Genomic DNA, 19235 nt, shown 5'->3' with positions numbered 1-19235 from the left:
CTAAACTGTTTAAAAATTACTTTAATAACTTGAGATCTCTTTTAAAAAGCATTCCTTCCACTTAGGTTAGAAAAGACTACTTCTTCTCCGACAGTTTTTGTCACTGAGAAAGAAACTTGCCAGCCTTGACAATTATATTATTAGAAGACTTCATGTCCTGTTCATTTGTCCTCATTATCCTTCAAATATGTACTCAGAACTCTCAGATTCCTTTCCAGGCTCAATGAATATGTGTGCCTAGCTTTCTATATAGGCTGGTACCTTTTTTTTACAATCAAGTTCTAATATAATATCAATAGAATACATCCTATGGAATATTTGATTTATAAAAATTCCATTTACCAATGCAAGTTTTCAATTTACACAATCAGCATTTACGTTATTAAAACAAGTTGGTCACAATAAACTTAATTATTTTTTTCAAAAATTAGCAATAAGTCTTAATTTGAAATGTATTGTAATTCCATTCTGTTAAAAATAAACAGTTAACTAATATTTTTTTTAACAACTATTTATAAAATGTCAGTTAATACAAAAATTAATAAATGCATCAATTTTAAAACTATTAAAAATTAATTGAATTATTAGCTATTAGAAATTAAGACATTTTAATACCTGGAAGCAACAATCCAGAAGAGGTCTACCACTATTTGTCTTCATTCTAAGCGTATTACTTGTAACGTCATATAATCGTAAATGAGCATCCCAAGATGATGTAAGTAAAAACTGGTTCGAATTGGGACCAAACCTGACGGAAGATATAAGATCTGTTGGTGGATTTATCAGCTGAAACTCATTGGGATTATCAGGAGAAGAAACCTCTTTATCTGTATCAAGAAAATCAGTATCACTTATCAAAAATCAGACATAAATAATTTTTAATTCAGTTAATCAAAAATTTAATTGAAATTAATTTAAAGACTCTAAGTTGTAATGTTCTATAGATCAACAATATTAAATGTGTCAATCTACATTTGTTGCTTGCTTCTTTATTTACATTGAGGTTACTATTTATGTTGAATCACAACAGCACCGCACGTCCTTAGATGGCAAAGTCATTGGCCGCAATATGAGACTCCTTAATCCCTTCCTTCTTATGATGGGGTGAGGTTCTTCGCTCCTATGATATTGACGGGCTGGAGTGTTCAGTAGTAAGGGGCCAATAAGAATAAAACTAATTCATTTCTTTTGCCAGGAAAACATTTTATTCCTTATTTTACACACCAGATGGCAGTACCAGAATATTTTTAAAAGTAATTGTAGATAGTTTACTTTAAACTAGATGTCAGCACTAATCACATACGTAATATAAAAGCTAAAAAATAGGCACTTTTATGACCGTTTTCTTGAAAATTAACCGATCATTAAGGGGTTAACAATACTGGAAATTCATGAATGTCAATTTATTGATAATTTTTCCGCAACTCATTTTTAAATTAAAGTCTTTGATTAAATATATTTGTGAGTATGAATACTCAGTCACTTATATTTTACTACCAGTTATTGTCAACTTTTTGCTACTGCTTCTTTGTCTCTTCTCGTCAAGGTTGGCAAGTTTTTGACAATTGACGGATTAACCGTAATGACAATGTCAAAAACGCTTTTTGACAATTGTCAAATACGCTTTTTGACAATTGTCAAATACGCTTTTTGACAATTGTCAAAAATTCTACATTTTAGTGTTACAAGGATAATTATTAGCTATTATAAATATGACATATTTATATATAAACATGCATATTACAAGTGATAATCAATTATGTTTTTGAATTATTTTAACATTAAGAGCAAGAATCTGAGAAATTGTCACACCTGACATTATGAGGTGATTCATGCCATCTCAGATTTTCTCATAAAAATTATTAAATGTTACACATCTTGTCAAAAGACAAAATCTAAAATTTTTCACTGCAAAGTTGAGTTGTTGACTTTTTATGGTCCCCCAAAGTTCAGAGCGTTGCAGGAAAATTTCAGCATTTTTGCAATACATGGAAATTACAATGACCCACAGCTCTTAGCACAAACGAAGTGCCTCCAAGAAATTTAAATATCTGAAAAGTAAAGATGATGAACTTTGTAAAATGGGTGAAAAGTTTGTGGCAAGGTCACTGAAGGTCGTAAAAAGTGTTTTTGCTGTTTTTTGCAGTTTTCAACGATTAACTATAGAAATATTAATGTAGAAAATATTAAATATAAATAAAAATATGCAAAATTGCAAATTATCCAATCTATAAATTTTATTTTTGAAAATAAAGATAGAAAAACAATCTTCCTACTAAAAAACACTTAATCATCTTATTTATACGTAAAATCAATTTTCATTTACTCCCATTTTAACTCCTTCTTCTGAATACATATCAAAGAAAAACAAAATGAAAACGTTACATAAAAGAAAATTTTGGACATAAAATAAATGAGAATAACAAGAATCTAAACAAAGTGAATTTAAAGGAAAATAAAGATTTAAATAGCAAAACTGAAAGTAATCTTGAATTTTCCAATATTCTTGAGACTGATTTTGATAATGTGGGGCCGCTTAGTCAAGATCATGTTGACGAAATTATGCAAATTCAAGATGATGAAATAAATTCCTATCTTCGGGAAATTTTGTACAAACATAAATATGTGAACATAATTAAAAATAAAAAAAAACATGCGATTGGAAAATTCATTTTAATAGCTAACTGGGCCTGAAAATTTAAATTTTCGGTTAGTAGCCAGAGGCAGGTAGACTCTAATAACCTAACGAGCCGATGACTGATAGCGATAGGTCCTTTCCATCTAATTGTCCCTCTTTAAAACTTTTTTTGCTTGAATTATATTACATTTTTTTTAAAAATGAAAGTTATGATGAAATGATGTTAAAATGATAGCCACTAAGAGTAATATGTACTAAAATACATAATATTATTACAGGCATAATACATAAATATTATTTTAAGCATATTCACAACTACAAATATAATACTGTGAGGACTTAATTATCAACAATGTCAAACATNTAAAGGGGCAGATGTTGAAAATAATGAAAGATCCAGGAAGAAAAGTGAAACGGATTTCATTCTAAATGGCGCAATGAGAAATTTTTTTCAAAATGCGAGAAATTCGCGAATTTTGAAATTGGTTTATAGAATGCGCGAATTTCTCGCGGTAATCATTTTTTAATGCGAGAAAAGAAAAAAATATGCGAGATTCTCGCGTTCTCGCGCTGTAGTAAAAACACTGATATTAAATTACAAGTGATGATCAATTTGAGGTGATTCATGCTATCTCAGATTTTCTCAAAAAAATTATTAAATGTACACATCTTGTCAGAAGGCAACATCTGAAATTTTTTGGCCGCAAAGTTGAGTTGTTGATTTTTTATGGCTCTACAAAATTCAGAGCGTTGCAGGAAAATTTCAGCATTTTTGCAATACATGGAAATTACAATGACCCACAACTCTTAGCACAAACAAAGTGTCTCCAAGAAATTTAAATATCTGAAAAGTAAGGATGTTAAACTTTGTAAAATGGGTGAAAAGTTTGTGGCAAGTTGTTGCCACAAGGTCACTGAAGGTCATAAAAAGAAGCGTTTTTGCTGCTTTTTGCAATTTCAACGATTAACTATAGAAATATTAATGTAGAAAATATTAAATATAAATAAAAATTAGCAAAATTTCAATTTATCCAATCTATAAATTTTATTTTTGAAAATAAAGATAGAGAAACAATCTGTTTATTAGAAAACACTTAATCATCTTATTTATATGTAAAATCAATTTTCATTTACTCCCATTTTAACTCTTTCTTCTGAATACATATCAAAGAAAAACAAAATGAAAATGTTAAAGAAAAATTTGGACATAAAATAAATGAGAATAACAAGAATGTAAACAAAGTGAATTTAAAGGAAAATAAAACCAAAAATAGGCTTAAAAATAAAGATTTAAATAGCAAAACTTAAAGTAATCTTGAATTTCTAATATTTTTGAGACTGATTTTGAAAATGTGGGGCCACATTGTCAAGATCATGTTGACGGAATTAGCAAATTCAAGATGATGAAATAAATTCCTAACTTCAGGAAATTTTGGTACAAACATAAATATGTGAACATAATAAAAAAACACACGTAATTAGAAAATTCATTTTAATAGCTAACTGGGTCTGAAAATTTAAATTTTTGGTTAGTAGCCAGAGGCAGGTAGACTCTAATAACCTGACGAGTTGATGACTGATATCGATAGGTCTTTTCATCTCATTGTCCCCTTTTATAACTTTTTTTTGCTTGGATCATACTACATTCTTTTAAAAAACATAAAACATTCATTTCAGAAATAATCTCTGGCTTACAAAAAGTTAATTCAATAATAAAAATTGTATAAACAAACGAAAAAAATTTAATTGAACATACTGACTTTAAAGAACATTTTTATATATATTTGGGGAGGGAAAATAACTTTAAATGAAATATGTGAATTGTTTAAGAACTCTCCTTCCACATGAATCTTTCCACCACTTATTGATGAATTCTAAAGGATCAAAATTTTGAAGGGAGACATTGGACATTTTAATTATAATTCTGTTCTCCAAAGGTGTACCTGTCTCCTGAATTCCAAAGGTGTCTCCTGAATTGATGTACTTTTATCATTAAAAGATTTTTTTAAAAAAAAGTGACTAATTTTTTAGTTAACTTCGCCACTTTTTTTTTGTTGACTCACCACGCGGTGCATGGTTATTTACAGGTTTACTATGAATTATACTAAATATTGAAAGAAACTTAATTAAACCCTTGAATTGATTGATTGAAAAAATTATTAACTCACTTAAACTAATGTTTATATTTTATATAAATTATATTAGTTTATTTACCAGGGAATATAGGATAGTTAAGATTTAATGGAAATATCTACATGTATATAAGCAGAAGGGCAGAAAATTCTCAAAACCTAATATCTCCTAAGAACAAAGTTGTTGTTTTTTTAATGAAAATTTCTACCCAATTTTTTTTTTTTTTGTCTAGTACAATATTTTTTTTTTTCAAAATATCTTTTGAAAGTCAAGTTAATATATTGTTACAATTTGTTCATAATAAAAACAAAGAAAAAAATCCTTAGATTTTATACTATTCTTGACACAATCTTGATTTTACACAATTTAGATTCTACACAATAAGTGTTAAAAATAATAGAAATCAAAATATATTGAAATAGTAATAATTTATTAAACTAAATTTAAGGTTCCACTCATAAACTTAAAGGATTTATTGTATAATTAGTAAATACACAAGAAATTGACATATGTTTTTTATGTTTATGTTTTGCTTAGTTATGTTTTGCAAAGCAACTTATTTTTTAACTATAAAAAACTTTGTAGGAATTTTCTTAGATCAAAAATTTTTCCCAAAACCTCATTCCCAGGAGCATATTCTGTTTCCCTGCATAAAAGTAATAAAAACAAATATTGAGAATCAGACAAAAAATTTCATTAGTAGAGATCAGACAATTAATTATTAGCAACAGTTTTACATTATCGAAAAAATCTTATTAGAATTTTATTTATGAGATAAAGCAATTAATGCGTATTTTTTTTGTTTCTCATTGTGAAAAAATTAATCTTTTATGTGGGATTGAATTTCTTTAAGACTGACGGGAAAAAAGCATTTATTAAGTTGTAAAAGCCATTAAGAGTAATATGTACTAAAATACATACAGGGGTCTGTCTAGGTTTTTCTGAGAGGTACCTATTTTGTGAAAATTTAGACATAATTTGTGAAAAATTAAAAATTATATTTAAAAATCAACACAAAAATGTGGTAAAAACATGGATTTATGGCTTCTTAAGGGATGCAAAAATAAAATTTTAAGAAAAAGTATTTTGTGAAACTACCGTTTTTCCTAAAATTGAATTTGTGAAGGTAACGCTAAACGGTAGTAAATTCGGCTTGGACAGACCGCTGACATAATATTATTACAGACATAATACATAAATATTATTTTAAGCATATTTACAACTACAAATATAATACTGTGAGGACTTAATTATCAACAATGTCAAACATCATCTATCAAAAGGTACCTCTTGATAGAATCAAGTTAACATGTCTTATATACTAGTGATTTGCTATTTAATATTTGTAGTGGTAGCTAAGCCACATTACTGCTCTTCCAGAATTTTATCTGTGATAGAATTTAATGAAGGAATACCACTTTATGATTCATGCTGTTTATTTATTTATACCAAATTTGATCATATTTTTCTTCATAGCATATATCTCATTATTTTTTTCCTTCTATTTTTTTTTAATAGCTTTTTGCTAATTTTTTTTTTCTTCATTTCTTGTTTATAGCATTTGACACAATTTTTTCCTCATTCATTTTTAGTTATATCATTTTTTATTTCAATATTGTTTATTGACCGGGAGACTTTTTTTACTTCACTAGATTTTTTTTTTTCTTTCTTTGAGCAGTATATTTTTAAGCAATTCAACTATTGAATGCGGACCATCCATCAATGTTGACAAGTTCATATCATGTCCGGAGGTCACCAGTGTGGAGAGAGTTATAATCGACTATATCAACTTTCATTTATCAAAAGGTACCTCAAGGAATCAAGTTAACATGTCTTATTATACTAGTGATTTGGTATATAATATTTTTTGTTGTTACGCCACAATTTCTTCACTTTAATAAACACTTAAAATAATTTTAATAATAAGTGTGACTGCATGATCTCTCTATATATATATTACAAAAAAAGATTAGAAATTTCTAGTAATAATTTTTTTTCTTGTTGCTACTGCTCAAAAATAGCCTATTTGTAAAATATAACTCTTTTACATTCTAATGAAAATTAGGCAAACTTTCAATGTAAGATATGACTAGTGCATTATTTCTCAGATTTAGTGTAAGTCCTTGCTGGCCTAATCTTTACTTTGGATTCGCACATTACGTTATAAGTAAACAAAGATTAAATAGGAAAATTTAAAATCCTTTGTTGTAAAATTCCTTTTATACCTCATTTTAATACCATAAATTCTCTCCTTACAAGAAAATAGGATGATCACAAATACCCAAAATCTGACTGTATACTAATCTTAAAATTATCTTTCTTGTTAATTACTTAATATAAACAAAATTGTTTACCAAAGAAACCAAGCAAATCGTTAGGTTAAAACCAGTGTTATTGGTAAAAATATTACAAAATTCAACCAAATAAACTAGCACTTAACACTAGTAAATATAAGAAGAAAAGTTAATCTAACCATTGAATTTTAAAGAATTAAAAATTTACACAAAATCATTAATCTTAGTTAAAACTATAAGTGACATTTCTGCGAAAAACATGTACTCACTATCCATCTTTAAATTAAGGGGCAGGCTACAAAGAATCTTTTGAATGCGTAATCAAAATCCAAATTATTCGCTTAAATATAAATAAAAGAATAGTAACAATAAATCGCGTTAAAAGTCAGAAGTTGACAAGATTTAAACAATAGTTTCAGTACGTGCCGGTTGCTCGCCACTTTAAATAATATCCTTCAACCGTAAAACTCGTTTTCAGATTCCGTTGCAACTTTTTAAACTCTTTGCGTTGTACAATTTCTATCGCAACAATACTTCCATAAGAGTTTAAAAACGGCAACCGAAAGCTCGCTATCACAGGTTTAAACGTTTCAACTTGTTGAAATCTTTAAAATCTCCCATCCGTCGTGATAAAATACTTCGAAATTTAAAAAGTTTTTTTTTCTTTTTTCATATTGGCAAACTTAATTGTTCTTCGAAGGAAAAACTATAAAGGAAAGGAAAAACTATTTAAAAATTTTTTATAGGTAATGTGATGATAGTTAATAACGGGCATTTTTGAAGCTCTTTGCTCTTTAATGCTTATAGCTCGCTTATTAAATATGTTTGGGTGATTGTTGCTGTTGTAGTTCATTTGCGTCGCACTAGAGCTGCACAATTGGCTATTGGCGACGGTCTGGGAAACATCCCTGAGGATGATCCGAAGACATGACATCGCAATTTTGATCCTCTGCAGAGGGGATGACACCCCTGCTTCGGTAGCCCGACGACCTGCACGTGAAGTTGAGCATTTTTCTGTAGAACAATTTAGCGAGGACGAATACCGTACACCATTGGTCACTACGCAGACTAATCCTAGTTTTCACTCACCCGCACACTGACCGCAGCCAGTGATGCTTGACTTCGGTGATCTGCTGGGAACCGTGTCTTAACGGTCAGTACACTGTGGGACCTGTTAGGGTGAAGTAAATGGTTGATACAGTAGATGGAAAACCTTTAAGATTTGAATAAAAGATTGAAGTTTAAGTTCATGACAAGCGTCCATGAGTGATGAGAAGAACAGGACAGAGGGTCAAGATTTTACCTTCTTTGTTACTAGCAAAGGAATGAAGGTGGCAACCCAAAGTCGAGAGTATGTGTCATGTATGACTGAACTATATGAAGTAAGTGATAGGAGCGTTAGCCACAGAAATTTTTTACGATACATTTCAGTATATATTAAGCTTTTTCAGCGTAGATGCTCGTTTTTGTTGAAAATAATGACAAGCTGAGATTAGATGAAAAAATTAATTCCTAGAATACGGATATGGAATGTCCATGTAATTGTTTCTCCTTGAAAAAGAAGGGTGGGCCGAGGATTTTCCCATGTTGGAGGAAGGTTAGATACCATTCCGCTAGCCACTATTAGAGACTTAGTAAAGTTAACTGTAATATCTGAAGTAGAGACTGTAGGAATTAATAAGAAAAAAACAGGAATTAATAAGGTAGGTAGGTAGATATTTTATTTACGTCGCACTAGAGCTGCACAATGGGTTATTTGCCAAAAGTCAGAGAAACATCAGTGAGGATGATCCGAATACACCATCGCAATTTTGATCCTCTGCAAAGGGAATGACAGGAATTAATACGAAAAAAATGTCGTCTGCATTCACAAAACAGATGACAGTGTCTGGAAGAATATCGAAAATATCATACAGGTAAATTATGAAAAGAAGAGGCGATAGTTCTATTCGCAACTCTCGAATACTCCATTTGGGGAGAGACCGGTTTCATGCCTTTAGCCCTTCTCCCTTCCCTCTCCTCCTCTTTTCAGTTGTATAGGAATATACTACGATATTTTCCCTTTTCTTAATATTTTTCCTTTTTATTTAATAAAAATATTTTTTTAAATTTCCGTGATACTTTTCTTTGGAACTAATTGAAATCTATATGAAATTCACGAGAGTAACTAACGTACTTTCTTCCTCTATGACTTTCCGCACGCTAATGAGGAAAGCATGTGAAGTGTTGCCAAAGGTAGAGAGTTCTGCTCTACGCCACCTGCAGCCCATTTCGATCACCAATTGTGGTGTAGGAGTTTGTAGGCTAATTCATCTGACCATGGTCAGATGAATTGGACATGGTCATAGGCTTGGGCGATATCCTTACCGTGGATATCGCTCAATCACCTTGCGAAAAGGCGATTGAGCATATCACCTTGCAAAAACGTGATTCACTTTGGCAAATCGAGTACGTTATATCGTTGAGAGGAGGCTGTCACATCCGCGACGTGGAAAAAATTCATGGAGGTATGGGTGAGAGTTTTGCCGTTCAAGATGAGCTACTAGGTGTTTAAGAATGATGCGCTGCATTTTTTGCATAGAGCACTTGTGAGAGATATTGATCTGTAGGACGTGATTTGATGGCGTTGCCCCCAGGATTTTGAGAGTAGAAGCACAATTGAAGATTTTCACTCCACGGGAGGTGTTCCTGATGTCCTGGAGTTATTCATTAAGGAAAGCAGAGTGTTCAAGGAGTATCCATCGAGTCCCTTTAACATACGAGCCGAAATTTGATCAGGGATTTGACCTGAGCAGTAGGGGTCTGAAGGTCAGAAAATAGAAAAGTTTCAGAGAGAGATTCACTCGTGGAAACAAATGCACAAACGGGTAGCTGCACAGGATGGCGTGGCATGAAAAACGATTTGGCCACGTTGATGATTTGAAAAAAAAGTAATGATGCTTCACTCCGCCGACTTCTCACGTTAAATGTACGTGGATTGAGCTGAAGAGCATGTTCAAAAGCACGTGGATGGGTCACCAAGTGTGGTAAATTAAGTTTTTATCAACATTAAAAACAAATTGCCAACTAAAACTTAAGGAATAATTTTAATTTGAACATTATTAAAATTACAAATAAATACAGCAAAAGTTTAATGAAATTAAGGTTGTCGAAGAGCCGTGCATCACCGACCAGTGCACGAGGTAAAACTGGGAGTAGTGTCGGTTGCTGGCAGAAAACTGGTTTTTAATGCGTCACTCCAAGTTGAAGTGAAAGTGCCTTTTCCTATCAGGTAAGGTGAAATTATAGGAGCAGGGCATCGCCGCAGAGATAGAAGAGATATAGGGACCACCAGGAGGGAAATTCGTCTTTGGAAATCTTTGCCAGCTGCTATTCACGTGTAGAGCACTAATGCAAGTAGATGTAAATTCTGCCATTGTTTTGCTATCACTACTTTTCAAAGTGTCGTTGACTTTGGTATAAAATGGAACTCTAATGCACACGCGTTCGCGAGCAGATCTGGTTTTGTTGAGACACTAGTCTGTCTTTATAGGGATCCCTATCGAAGATGCCCATCTTCGAAGATGATCGCTATCAAAGCAATACGCATAAACCTCATGGGAGCAGAGCAGATATATATCTGGGGACATCAGAGTGATGTCCAGCAACGATGATAGATGATTTTGTCCGAAATGTGTAGGGGACGATGAATTGAGAAGGCAAAGGTCTACCGATGCTATGAAATCCAGGTGATAATGATGGCAAATCGGAGAAACTCCCTAGGGCGCCGATGATTTCAATCACCGACAATACGAAAAGGAGTTGAGAGATTATTTACAATATTTTGTAACCAATTCAAGCCCAGTGTACCTGAAGGAGAGTAAAGATTGACTATTGCAAGATTGGTGCCTTGAATGTTGATACAGATAGACAGTCAGACACTCGTGATAGGGGTCTGGTAGGTAGGAGATGATGGATTCGGTTCTTTGAATGGATATCGGTGGTCAATCGCAGTAAGCAGTCCACCGCCACATCGAATCTCGGTCTCTCTGTCATTCATCGCAGGTAGATCGTGGCATTTGTCGATTCAGAAATCAATCAGGTTTGACACACACTCGAGTGTGTGTCACGATCGTGACGTCGCTTACTAGTATCCAATTAAATCAACCTTAATGTTATTATTAAGCATAATTGCATGATTAAAAATTTTGATTTGAATGTCTTGAAAATTTAATAAGTTTCTAGCAATTTTGAAAACTTTGAAAGGTAAGGGGTTTTTCACAGATTGAATTGTTTGCTATTAAACAAGATTTATATGGGACCACACCCAATTAAATTATGTTTATTTTCTAATACCATCATAATTTGTTGTCCGGACCTTCATTTTAGGGTATCATCATTTGTTGTGAAATTTTGCTGCGCCCCCTGCTCGCTAACGCTCGCACACCCCCGAAAATTGCTACGCAATCTTATATGGTTTGCTTCGCATACCAAGCTCGTTTCGCTCGCTACTAGCTTAGGTACATTCAAATACACAAAATTCTAAGAATTCAAAACAATCATTAAAATCCATATAACAACTTTCTTTTTTAAAAAAATTACATTTTTTTAGTAAATACTAAGTCATTAAAATAAATTTGAATTCAAATAAAGACTCATTGACTGAGGCAAATTTTTTAATGAATAACTAATAACAATAATAAAAAAAAATAAATTCGTGATATAAATCAAAAATCGTCAAATAAATTCGTAATATATAAATTCGTGAAAAAAAGCGCTTTCGACAAAATACTAAAATAGAGATCTATCGACAAAGACTACTCACTTTTGCCTAGCTTAATAGTATGAGATTGACGCAGCTAGATTGTTATTTAAGTTTCCGTTTTTAAAAGCGCTATATGTTGAGCCACCTCAGCTAGATTTGGCATGTGACATTTTTAGCGGCAATCATTGGTCGATTTTCTAGCGTTGCCATTCGGGGAGTTGTAATGAGGCTTTTTTTGTCGACGTGCAAGAGAAATACATATATATAGATGATACAAAATGAAATTTTTGGAAAAAACCCTTATTATATAGAGCTTTCTATAAGAAAGTACAAAAGCTACCTAATAATTTACTTAAAACTTTTTTCATTTTTAAGACTCAGATAGCAAAATAAGGTTTATTGTCACACAGCAAAAACCTTTTCATATAAACCTAAAAAGGTTTTTAATACGGTTTAAGTGTAAACCTTCTAACCTTAAAACGAAATCTGTGACAATCTGCTCTATTCTACGCACATTACCCTAATCCAAAACCTTGGAAATCCTTTAATAAAGCTAGTATCAAAATGAAAATCTTAAATCTAGGTCATTAAAAGGTTTCTTTTCGAAAAGTCTTGCATGCTCAGCTAAAGTCCACCTTGTCATGAAATTTTAATGGACTATGCAAATTTGATCTCATCGCGAATGTGACGTCATCTAAAATGTTATTTTGGACCTAAGTGACAATACTTTTTAAAAAAAGCTTTAAAAAATAGCTTTTAATCCTTTCAGGATGAAAGGTTTGAAACTGCAATATTTTTGCGTTATTGAAAAAAGGTTTTCAGTACAAACATTTTCGTGACAATTAAAAGAAAATTCCGACACAAGGTTGTTGTAAGGTTACATGCTTTCTGGGGATATTCAAATCAGATTTTTTTTTTTTTTTAAAGTTACCGAATACGATTCTAAACAAAATTATGTAGGAAAAAAAATTAAGAAATGTTTTCCGCGCATGCGCACTATAAAAGGATTACTTTAAAGACTTACGCAATTTCTAACAAATTTTGTTCAAATTTTAAAATTGTAGCTTAATCATTAATTAAAAATTACTCTAAAAATTTTTTTTAATTGCATTGAATATTTCTGCAGTTATAGTAAGAAAGAGCAAATCAGAAAAATTATGTTGTTGTTGTTGCTAATTCCCATCTGGTCTGACGGGGTCAGACCAGATCAATAAATCCGCTGACATTAAGAAAATCCGAAACCAGAATGGGAGAGGAATGAATGTCGTTCCAGTCCAGCCCTAAACAGTTCAAGATATGCTCAGGTGATGCCCGGTTTTGTTGGCATTTAGGGCAAAGAGGAAAGATCTTTTGATTAGCAGAAAATGTGAGACTTTTCAGGTGACCACTGGCCAGTCGGGATAAGCAAGTGTTGATTTGCCTGTCACCAGGAAGAGATAGGGAGAGTCCTGGTCTTTTTGCTTTATACCAATAGTGAGAAGGTGGAAGCAGCCACTTTCGTTTGTTCTGGGCCTTTTGCCTTGCGAAAAGTTCAAGGTATTTAAGCTCTGAGGTGTAGGGGACTGGATGGTCTAGTCCCTTCTTTGCGAGAGTGTCAGCCAACTCGTTGCCGTGGATATCGACGTGGGACGGGATCCATTGAAAGTGGACCTCATGCTGCTGGGAAATGAGCTTTACTTTTTGTAAGATCGAAAAACTGGTTTTATCTCCAATGAGGGCCCAATTTTTGAGGTGTTGAATTGAACTACGGCTGTCAGATAGTATCCAAGTATTTCCAAGGTGCCCTTCACTCAAGATTTTCTCTAGTCCCCTGTCGATTGCAATTAGTTCGCTTCGAAAGACGGAGCAAAAATCGGGGTTTCGTCGATGAAGAGTGTAGTTCTCTCGAGGTGTTTCAATAAATACCCCACTGCCAGTCTGTCTATCCATTTTCTGCCATCAGAGAATATTTTGATGTCGTTTGGAGGGATTTTATTGATGATTTCCAGGGACAATTGTCTGAGGAAGTCGGGCACACAGTCTTTCTTGTCAAGCATGGTAGAATAGAAAAATTATTATCTATATATATAAAAATGAATGTCTGTGGACTTGTGTGTGTGTTTATAGACACCTGAAAACTATGAAACTTGGCATACATATAGTTCGAAGCACGACGAAGGTCACTGTCCACATTAGAACATTCTATGAACAGCTCGAGCGGGGTGAACGAAAAACGAAATGAAATTTTCTGATTGGTTAAGCGTTAGCCATTCTTTTAAAATTTAAAATCCTATTTTTTACATATTTTAAAGATAGCATCAGTAGCACGTCACCAAATTTATACTTTGTCTGATACTACGAGCTATTTTTTATTTATATTAATTCTTTTAAACGTGTTTCTAAAAATTTACTAATTCAAAATCAACAGTAATGGAATTGAAAAAAAATTATTTATGCATTAAAAAGCAAAATTATTGGGAAAGTGGTACTAATTCGTTTAAGAGAAACATAAAAACGACGCCAATGAGGCTTAATTACGCTAATGATGCTTAATTAAGATAATACAATGCATATTGAAATAAAATAAATTAGCTATGTACTAGAAAGAAAAAGTAATGGAGTAAAGGTATTTATTTGAATAGAAGAACAGTAGGAAATCGTCTTACTATCATTGACGACAATGATGCTTAATTAATGTTGTTAATGCGTATTAGTTGAAACAAAAAAAAAAAAAAGTAATTTCTAAACTGAAAAGAAAAAGTAAGATGAAAAGATTTTTGGGTAACCGTAAAAATTCTACGGGTAGACTATATTTGAGGGTGCCCCTTGATTCTCGTCAAGTTGTGCTCGCTAGTCCGTTAGTTCTATCAAAGAATATATAATGTGATACTCCAAAGAATATATATTGTGATGAATATATAATGTGATATGTGATATTCTTATATATTCTTTGGTTCTACGTTGGATACCGGCTGGTAAGGTTACTTTTGCTTCTGGTCAATAAGATCGAAGGTATGTGGGCAGTCATAAAAAGGGACTTCGGAAAAAAATGTCACCGCCAGTCCGGTACCACAGACACTTTTTTCGATTCGTGTTTCGCCGAATTTATGTGGCGATGGAGGTACACAGATTCTATTCATTATAAATTTAGACAGTATCTAACTGCTATTAGAGTATTCTGCGGACCTATATGTGAGGATATTCAAGCTTAATGAAGAAGTGAGTTTTTTTTTCTTTTCTTTCTGTGCTTATTCCATTAATTTTTGTTTCGATTCAAAATTCATTTTATTGGGTTTATTAATTTTGCTTATATTGGGTTCATTGCAATTTTATAAAGTTTTGGCAGATGCTTTGTTGAAATTTTCCAATGTTGTATTGAAATATCATTATGTTTTGGCAGCCATTCCTGATACCACGGTGTTCCGCGCAAACAGGAATGGCGCCAAACATAAGTCGCCAATTTTGCCAAGGAGCACCCTCAAGTATATTTTTACCAATTCTACATAATATTATTGACACTAATACTCAATTAATATTGATAATGTGTATTAATTGAAATAAAATAAAATAAGCTGCGTGTTAAAAAGCCCTGCTCATGAAGTAAAGATTAATGGGAAATACGTTTAAGAAAACAGTAAAAAATCGCCATTCGCAGATGATGCTTAATTCATATGTATCACTCACAGTAATATGTACTACTGGTATTATGGTAAGTGGCGAATTGGTTTTGATAAGAATTCTACAACGAGTTTTCCGTAGTTTCAGAAAATATTTTTTTAGTTGTAGCTGACATAGTGTATTAAAAAATCACACCTTTAAAAATTTATTTATTAGTTATATTATATGAAAATATTTTAAACTTAAATTAATAAATTTTTTTACTAAGTTTGCTCATATTAAATAATATGAAAATTGTGTTTGCTTAAGAGAATGCTTTTTTTTTGTTGTTGTTTTTTTTTAAAAAAAAAACGAAAAGTCAGAGTTAATTTAAATCAGTGGTTTCTGTAAAAAAATCATATGATGAAATGAAATCACATCACGATTATATTCGAAATGCATTATATTCTAGTTGTAAATCTTATCCTGAATGCAATTCTTCAAATTTAATCTAGACATAACTTGGCATAATATATTTCTCGGCCAGATAGAAGCTTATCGCCAAAATGGTGCTTAAATTTTCATAAATTACGCCCTGGATTTTTTTAATTGAAATCGATTCGAATTAATTTCTTGAAATAATAAAAAAGTACGCGGTTAAAAACAGATGTTAGGAAGGAACTAATGAAATTTTATTTCTAAGAAATTATGAATAGAAAATTGAAGTGAAGGTGACACATTTTGTTTCTGAATATTAATTTTTTCCCCTCTCCATAAATTTAAAAAAATATTTTTATAATTTTTTTAAAAATTTGAAATAGATGTGAAATAGTATTAAATTTCTCGAAATAATTAAAAAACCCAATTACAAATGCATATTAGGAGCTAACTTATGAAAAAAAATCTTTTAAAGAATAATGAATAGAAAATTGAAGAGGGCCCCATACGGCATCCCTTTTCACCTTCCGAATGTTCATTTTTTCCTAAACACTTCTTAATTTTTGACTTAAACACTTCTAAAGTTTTAAAACAATTCCCTAAGTAGTTCTTGAAAAATATGAAAAAAAGTGAGTTCGTACAGAAGTGTTTCCGTTATTTTGTTCAACCCCTGTAGTAAAGTAATAAAAACTTCTTTTAAGAAATAATAAACAGAAAAGTGAAATGGGATCTATAATGGACCTTCCGAATGTTAATTTTTCTCCTCTCCATAAATTTTAAAATAGATTTTTATAATTTTTTAACTTAAAATATTTTTGAAATAGAATAAAACTTCTCGGATTAATAATGATAATAAAAACTCGGATTAATAATAATAATAAAAAACGGTTGCAAACACATATTAGGAAGGAGCTAATAAATTTTTTTTTAATGAATTATGAACAGAAAATTGAAGTAGGGTTAATTTTCCCCTATCCTTGAATTCAAGGATTAAAAATTTTAAAATAACTGAAATATAATAATTTTAAATAACTTTTTTTTTAAAATTAGTTTCTTTTGAACAACTCTAATGAAGTTGTAGAGATTTGTGAGAAGAATCTCATAATGAAAAATAAAAAAATAAAAAACATCTGCGCTGTTAGAGGCCGTGACTCAGTAAAAATTCATCTTCATCTTCTGCAAGTGTAAATCATGATTGTACCAACTTCAAAAGATCCAGGTATGTTTTTCTGAGATGAGGTTAGAAAGCAGGTGCTAAAGGTCACGATTTTTAAGAGTTGCTGATAGTTGTTAACAAAATTATTAACACGCAATAGCTCATCTTACAATGATTCATATAATGTGTTTTGAAATTAACTCATAGTTTTAACCTTTGAAAAAATGCAATTTGGATACAAAACATTCGACCCTCTGTACTTCAAAAACGGCCGCCAAGATGAAAATGAGACGTTTATCACAATAGTTCAAAAATTAATGCTGCAATTTTAAAAAAATATATACTATCAAGCGAATATACACAACATTATGAAAAAACTGAATCCCTGCGATCAATAGTTTTCGAGAAAAATCTGATGTAATTTATATGTAATAACGAAAGCAACTTTTAATGATGATTTCAATTTTAAAAAAATTTACGTTTTACCTTAGCATTTCTAGTGGGTTTATGAAAAAAATTAATGCCAGTTTTAAAAACATTTTAAAGTGTATTGAGAGTTTAAATGCGAAATACTGTAAGCATTTTATTTTTTAAACAGCCAACTGATTTTAAACTTAACTCAAAACTTCCTATGGTGAAATTTGAAGCAGGAAAAAAGAAACTGAAACTATTAAAACTGAAAAAAGCATCTTGAAAGATAGTAATTATTATTATTTTTTCTAAATTATTAATTTATTATTCTTGTTACGAAATTATTTATTTATTATTATTATTAGGAAAAAGTTAGAAGTCTATCAAAATATTTTTCACAATTAACTTTCAATTTGAATATAGTATTTACTAGAAGAATTTAATAAACGGAAAAAAAAATATACACTAATAGTTTAATTTATTAAGGACAATTTATCAATTGCTCTAAAACCCTCTTTTTTTTATTCATTCAATGCATAAAAGAAATTGTCGATGCATTCGCCTAAAAAGACTTTTCAACTTAATTAGAAATACTTATTCAAGTTTAATTTTATATTTTGAAGAATATAAATCTGGTTGAGTAAGAATATTTGATCTATCGCAAAAATAGGAGGAGCCTGGAGAAAGCATTCTCATTTTGTGTATGAAGGGCTAATACATTTAGCCATACCTGAGAAATTATAATCTGAATAAAAGAAATTAATTACAATGCAAACAAAAAAAATTAAATGAAAAACTTAAAATACGCTTAAAGAAATAAATTTAAAATAACTTTTAAGGACCTATTTCGTCCAGAAAAGATGTAAATGAAGCAGGTATAATCATGAAATAACTGTGAGAGTTTTGACATATTTACACTAACATTTTACAATCTTTTCAGTACTGATTTATTGATTGTTTACTTTTTCTTTCAATCCGGACCGAAAACGGGAATTCAGCTAGTATATTTATAATTTTATAAGTATGAACTTTTAAAATTTTTTCCACGAACTCTTCTTTTACAAACGCATGCAAATATTGCGGTCCCATCACGCCCCGTTACGTTATCAGGGTGCGTAGCCAAATTATTCAACAAAAATAAGCACCTTTTAAACACTTTTCAAGCATTCAAAAAATATTTTTAAGCACTTTAAAAAAATAAAATTAGGCAGGGTTGGAAAGTTTTTGACGATTGACGGTTTTATCTTGTTTTAACTGTCATGTCGGGGGAAAAAAAGTAACCTTTTGGCACTGTTTTTGCAGTTGTCAAAAATCATGAAATTTTGAATCAAGTGAAACGAATGGCGTTTTTATACGCTACGGACTGACAATACGCCGAAATAGATTGTGGTCGAATTAATTGTGAAAACGTTGAATAGAACAATGTTAACTGTGTCTTTTTGCATAATTCGAAGCGAAAATCATTATAGTAAAGGAAAAATCTCATTTTGAAAAAGGGAAAATTAAGCACTTTTTAAAAACACTCAAGGAAAAAAGCACTTTTAAGGGCTTTTAAAAAACGAAAATCAGAATCACTCTTTAAAAACACTATGCACCCTGGTTATGAGCGAGTTCGACTACATTAAGGTACGGCATAATGGCACACCACGTTAATGATAAGTCCTTAATCATGATAGAATAGATTTTATTCGAATTTCATTTGATGGCTTAGTCAGTGGGTTTACTATATTCTATTTGTATGAAGTGTTTCATGGATGGCTAGATGGCTTTAAGATATGTATCTATTCTTTCAAATTACTTGGTGTTTTTTCCCCCATCCTCTTTTCTATACCCATATGGAAGGAG

The 19235-nt window shown here is 31.2% G+C and overlaps 1 protein-coding gene and 1 pseudogene across 1 annotated transcript in view; both read right to left on the bottom strand.

Annotated features, from left to right (window-relative positions):
• Positions 1 to 7880, bottom strand: part of LOC107447425 (mitotic checkpoint protein Bub3) — a 28679-nt gene extending 20799 nt beyond the window's left edge. The window contains exons 1-2 of the mRNA XM_043053323.2: positions 7335 to 7880; positions 616 to 827 (exon numbers count right to left, since the gene is read on the bottom strand). Coding sequence (XP_042909257.1) covers positions 616 to 827; positions 7335 to 7341 — 219 coding nt within the window. The 5' untranslated portion in view covers positions 7342 to 7880. The remainder of the gene's footprint in view (positions 1 to 615; positions 828 to 7334) is intronic.
• A 5097-nt stretch (positions 7881 to 12977) lies between these two features.
• Positions 12978 to 13845, bottom strand: LOC139425346 (uncharacterized; annotated as a pseudogene).
• Between the last annotated feature and the right edge of the window lie 5390 nt (positions 13846 to 19235).

Source organism: Parasteatoda tepidariorum, chromosome 4 (assembly GCF_043381705.1).
Source record: "Parasteatoda tepidariorum isolate YZ-2023 chromosome 4, CAS_Ptep_4.0, whole genome shotgun sequence".
NCBI lineage: Eukaryota > Metazoa > Arthropoda > Arachnida > Araneae > Theridiidae > Parasteatoda > Parasteatoda tepidariorum.
Note: the sequence above shows the minus strand (reverse complement) of the source record. Positions and strands in the feature narration are given on the sequence as shown.